Source organism: Nerophis lumbriciformis, linkage group LG04 (assembly GCF_033978685.3).
Source record: "Nerophis lumbriciformis linkage group LG04, RoL_Nlum_v2.1, whole genome shotgun sequence".
NCBI lineage: Eukaryota > Metazoa > Chordata > Actinopteri > Syngnathiformes > Syngnathidae > Nerophis > Nerophis lumbriciformis.
In genome coordinates, this window is record NC_084551.2 from 52524001 (window position 1) to 52530000 (window position 6000).

Consider the following 6000-nt stretch of genomic DNA (forward strand, 5'->3'; position numbering starts at 1 on the left):
AAATTGGTGCAGTTCAGCTAAATGTGTTGGTCTTCTGACATGGACTTGTTTCTTCAGCATTGTCCACACGTTTAAGTCAGGACTTTGGGAAGGCCATTCTAAAACCTTCATTCTAGCCTGATTTAGCCATTCCTTTACCACTTTTGACATGTGTCTGGGGACATTGTCCTGTTGGAACACCCAACTACACCCAAGACCCAACCTCCGGCTGATGATTTTAGGTTGTCCTGAAGAATTTGGAGGTAATCCTCCTTTTTCATTGTCCCATTTACTCTCTGTAAAGCACCAGTTCCATTGGCAGCAAAACAGGCCCAGAGCATAATACTACCACCACCATGCTTGACGGTATGTATGGTGTTCCTGGGATTAAAAGCCTTCACCATTCTCCTCCAAACATATTGCTGGGTATTGTGGCCAAACAGCAACCTTTTTGTTTCATCTGACATCACATGGACAAAGATAAGACCTTCTGGAGGAAAGTTCTGTGGTATATAAGGTATATACAGTATAGGCGTAATATGATCAAACTTTCCTGTTCTTGTCAAGAGTCTAGCAGCCGCATTTTGAATTTTTGACCACTCCTCTTGACAAAATTGGTGCAGTTCAGCTAAATTTGTTGGTTGTCTGGCATGGACTTGTTTCTTCAGCATTGTCCGCACGTTTAAGTCAGGACTTTGGGAAGGCCATTCTAAAACCTTCATTCTAGCCTGATTTAGCCATTCCTTTACCACCGTTGACGTGTGTTTGGGGTCATTGTCCTGTTGGAACACCCAACTGCGCCCAAGACCCAACCTCCAGGCTGATGATTTTAGGCTGTCCTGAAGAATTTGGAGGTAATCCTCCTTTTTCATTGTCTCATTTAAAGCACCAGTTCCATTGGCAGAAGAACAGGCCCAGAGCATAATACTAGCACCACCATGCTTGACGGTAGGAAAGGTGTTCCTGGGATTAAAGGCCTCACCTTTTCTCCTCCAAACATATTGCTGGGTATTGTGGCCAAACAGCTACATTTTTGTTTCATCTGACATCACATGGACAAAGATAAGACCTTCTGGAGGAAAGTTCTGTGGTATATAAGGTATATACAGTATAGGCGTAATATGATCAAACTTTCCTGTTCTTGTCAAGAGTCTAGCAGCCGCATTTTGAATTTTTGACCACTCCTCTTGACAAAATTGGTGCAGTTCAGCTAAATTTGCTGGTTTTCTGGCATGGACTTGTTTCTTCAGCATTGTCCACACGTTTAAGTCAGGACTTTGGGAAGGCCATTCTAAAACCTTCATTCTAGCCTGATTTAGCCATTCCTTTACCACCGTTGACGTGTGTTTGGGGTCATTGTCCTGTTGGAACACCCAACTGCACCCAAGACCCAACCTCCGGGCTGATGATTTTAGCTTGTCCTGAAGAATTTGGAGGTAATCCTCCTTTTTCATAGTCCCATTTAAAGCACCAGTTCCATTGTCAGAAAAACAGGCCCAGAGCATAATACTACCACCACCATGCTTGACAGTAGGAATGGTGTTCCTGGGATTAAAGGCCTCACCTTTTGTTTCATCTGACATCACATGGACAAAGATAAGACCTTCTGAAGGAAAGTTCTGTGGTCAGATGAAACAAAAATGTAGTTCTTTGGCCACAATACCCAGCAATATGTTTGGAGGAGAAAATGTGAGGCCTTTAACCAAAGGAAAACCAGGCCTACCATCAAGCATGGTGGTGGTAGTATTATTTTCTGGGCCTGTTTTGCTGCCAATGGAACTGGTGCTTTACAAAGAGTAAATGAGACAATGAAAAAGGAGGATTACATCCAAATTCTTCAGGACAACCTAAAATTATCAGCCCCGGAGGTTGGGTCTTGGGCGTAGTTGGGTGTTCCAACAGGACAATGACCCCAAACACATGTCAAAAGTGGTAAAGGAATGGCTAAATCAGGCTAGAATGAAGGTTTTAGAATGGCCTCCCCAAAGTCCTGACTTAAACGTGTGGACAATGCTGAAGAAACATGTCAGAAAACCAACAAACTTAGCTGAACTGCACCAATTTTGTCAAGAGGAGTGGTCAAAAATTCTACCAGAAGCTTGTGGATGTCTACCAAAAGTGCCTTATTGCAGTGAAACTTGCCAAGGGACATGTAAGCAAATATTAACATTGCTGTATGTATACTTTTGACCCAGCACATTTGCTCACATTTTCAGTAGACCCATAATAAATTCACACAAGAACCAAACTTCATGAATGTTTTTTTTGTGACCAACAAGTATGTGCTCCAATCACTCTATCACAAAAAAATAAGAGTTGTAGAAATTATTGGAAAGTCAAGACAGCCATGACATTATGTTCTTTACAACTTTTGACCATGACTCTTTTCAAGCAATCAGCTTTTGGCCCTAGACCAAATATTTTTAGCCCAAAACGTGTGGACACCTCTGCTCTAGACACGAGTCGCCTCTCTTTGGCGCCAATGCCAGAGCTGCAAAGCACGTGGAAACAAGAGTAAACCTTGTATGTCGCTGGAGAATGTGCACACAAGACAAGACTGTGTTGGCCTCCAGCAAGAAGAGGAGAATGCCACGACATGGTGCATCAACATGAGTGCTATAAATAAAAGGCAACACAAGGTGGCGCGTCCACACACTGACCTCCAGGGCCGTCTCGCATCTGTTGATGTCGTCCGACGACTGGTTGAGTCGCTCCAGCTCGCCCTGAGAGACACCACAGACGCAAAACATGTCACGGCGGCAACCAAAATAGTACAAAACATGACAAAATACATGCAAAGTAAGAAAATCTTTTCTTTTCTTTTTTTAAATCGTGCATTTTCAGGATATTTACAATTTAAACGGGAGGTCGACCGGCATTCCAGGACAGATTTGAGAGTATAAATGATAAATAAATAATAAATGGGTTATACTTGTATAGCGCTTTTCTACCTTCAAGGTACTCAAAGCGCTTTGACAGTATTTCCACATTCACCCATTCACACACACATTCACACACTGATGGCGGGAGCTGCCATGCAAGGCGCTAACCAGCAGCCATCAGGAGCAAGGGTGAAGTGTCTTGCCCAAGGACACAACGGACGTGACTAGGATGGTAGAAGGTGGGGATTGAACCCCAGTAACCAGCAACCCTCCGACTGCTGGCACAGCCACTCTACCAACTTCGCCACACCGTATAAAGGTTTCAGTATAAACACAAAAGAGTAGAGATGTTATATTATCGGCCGATAAATGCTTTAAAATGTAATATCAGAAATTATCGGTATCGGTTTCAAAATTATCGGTTTCAAAAAGTCAAATGTATGACTTTTTAAAACGCCGCTATGTACACGGACGTAGGGAGAAGTACAGAGCGCCAATAAACCTTAAAGGCACTGCCTTTGCGTGCTGGCCCAGTCACATAATATCTACGGCTTTTCACACACACAAGTGAATGCAAGCATACTTGGTCAACAGCCATACAGGTCACACTGAGGGTGGCCGTATAAACAACTTTAACACTGCTACAAATATGTGCCACACTATGAACACTCACCAAACAAGAATGACAAACACATTTCGGGAGAACATCCGCACTGTAACACAACATAAACACAACAGAACAAATACCCAGAATCCCTTGCAGCACTTTACAATATACCCCCCACACAACCCCGCCCACCTCAACATCCTCATGCATGTCCCAAATTCCAAGCTGCTGTTTTGAGGCATGTTAAAAAAAATAATGCACTTTGTGACTTCAACAATAAATATGGCAGTGCCATGTTGGCATTTTTTTCCATAACTTGAGTTGATTTATTTTGGAAAACCTTGTTACATTGTTTAATGCATCCAGCGGGGCATCACAACAAAATGAGGCGTAATAATGTGTTAATTCCACGACTGTATATATCGGTATCGGTTGATATCGGAATTGGTAATTAAGAGTTGGACAATATCGGAATATCGGCAAAAAAGCTATTATCGGACATCTCTAATTAATTCCCAAGAAAAACAGTACGGGGTCCATCGTCTGGCGGTGGTTTGGCTTCAAGCGGGAAGATGCTGAACAGTAATATGTCAAGTATGCAAAAAGTAGCAGCACTGTAGCATCATTTGAAACGTCACCCGCTTAGAGTGCTTGAAACTCTGCATGTCAAAATCTCGGCCGGTGCCACACCAACAAAATGCACTGACCCAATTGAGGCTGGCGTTTTCCATTTCCACATCAACACCGTATGAAAAAATTAGTCAACAACAGAAGGAGATGACATCCGCAGGAACCTACCACACAGCGAAGGACATACACTATTTGATTTCCTTTTATGCAGCTAATCTTTATTTAACAGTTATTGAAATATCTTGTGTGACATAATGCGCAAAAGTGCACTTTATTTGTTTTAAACTATTGTAGTGGAGTTCTGTACAAAAAGTGCACTTTCATTTAAGTGTTTTTTTTATGTCATCTTAGTGACATCATGCACAAAAGTGCACTAATTGCTTGTTTTAAAATGTCTCTGACAATCTTGCACTTTCTGTTTTGAAATGACATGAATGTTTGTGCCACTGCTTAATAACTGTTTAATAAATACACTTTTAGTTGTGATTTCCCTCTCTGCATGAAAGTTTAAAAGTAGCATATATTAATGCAGTATGAAGAAGAATGTTTGAATGTAGACACATAGAATCATCATTCTGCTGTGATTATATGCATCAAGTGTTCATTCAAGGCCAAGGCAAAAATATCCAGATATATAACGTGTATCGTAACTAAAAATACCAAGATATTAATAAAAGGCCATATCGACCAGCCCTAATTTATCGTTGATGACGTCATGTGTCATGTGAAAAGCACAAAAAAACAGAAGAGTGCAGCTGAATGCTCGCAGGTGTGTTCACGCTTCCCGAGGAAGTTATCCCTTTTTAACTTCCACATTTTGACAATATCACAGTTCCTCTCTTCATTTTTGTCTCACATTACAACAGAGAGGTTTTGTTGGGGTGAAAAGAGGTCAGTTTTTAATCAATCACTGCCATGTATTTTATGTGTCAATGTAAGGAAGGGCAATACATGGTATACACTTTTGTTCTTAAAAGTTTTTGCCGATCATTTACAATCCTTATGTAAGAAAAAAAAACATGTTCTTTTTTGCATTCGAAATATGTTCATTATATTTACTTTAGGCTGCAAGTTGGTTTATTTCACTACCCAAACTTAAAGGGGAACTGCACTTTTTATTTTGGCTTATTATTCACAATCTTTGTCCTTTTTTTAATGCATTCTAAATCGTAAATAAATGCTAGTAAAAGTCAGCCAACAATGGAGACAATGGAAGTCGCTCTATTCTGCCTATAAAGCGCTTTAAAAAAACATCCAAACATCAAGGTTTTATATACACGTTTTAAGTATATATGTACCGGTAATGTAGTAACATTCATAATAACATGTCATATTTACATATTTTACTCATTTTAAGCATACGGCGGTGTATTAATTTCACAGATGCATCACAACGTTCGCTTTTCCCTTCAACAACAACAACAACACTACTACTAATCATGGCAGACTTTATGGACAACAAAGACTACTTTGGGACAAATGATGATCCAGAAACGTATATTTTTGAGGCTGAACATAAAGAGGATGAACTACAAGGAGCTGCATGCTAAACACTAAGCATCATGTAGCAGTATTGCTAAGTGCTAAACAAGATATACAAATATAATAAAACAATCACTTGCTGTACAAGGTCTGCTCTCACTGGGATGCTGACTGATGGGATGTTTATATCTTCCCGTTTGGATGAAGAATTAATCACAATACTCACGATAGGTTAAAAAAAAAGGGTGCTGCAAACAAGCGTCTTTTCGTGTCTTTCTCGCCATCTCGGAGTATAAGTCTGTCCACAACCTCCTACTATCCAGGTATCATTTATAATCTAGAATTAACTTTCACCAACTTAGAAGTTAAATTATTGGCTAATATTCAGGTCACAACATGTAGATGGAGTATTGTTGGTGC

At 40.4% G+C, this 6000-nt stretch overlaps 1 protein-coding gene across 2 annotated transcripts in view; it reads right to left on the minus strand.

The window, feature by feature from the left end:
* The window catches only part of sh3bp5b (SH3-domain binding protein 5b (BTK-associated)), a 31687-nt gene that overhangs the window by 22386 nt on the left and 3301 nt on the right, over positions 1 to 6000 (minus strand). For both annotated transcript variants that reach the window (XR_012050388.1, XM_061957091.2), the window contains exon 2: positions 2640 to 2702. Coding sequence is in view for 1 of the 2 variants with exons in the window: in XM_061957091.2 (XP_061813075.2) it covers positions 2640 to 2702 (63 nt within the window). In the remaining variant the exon portion in view is untranslated. The remainder of the gene's footprint in view (positions 1 to 2639; positions 2703 to 6000) is intronic.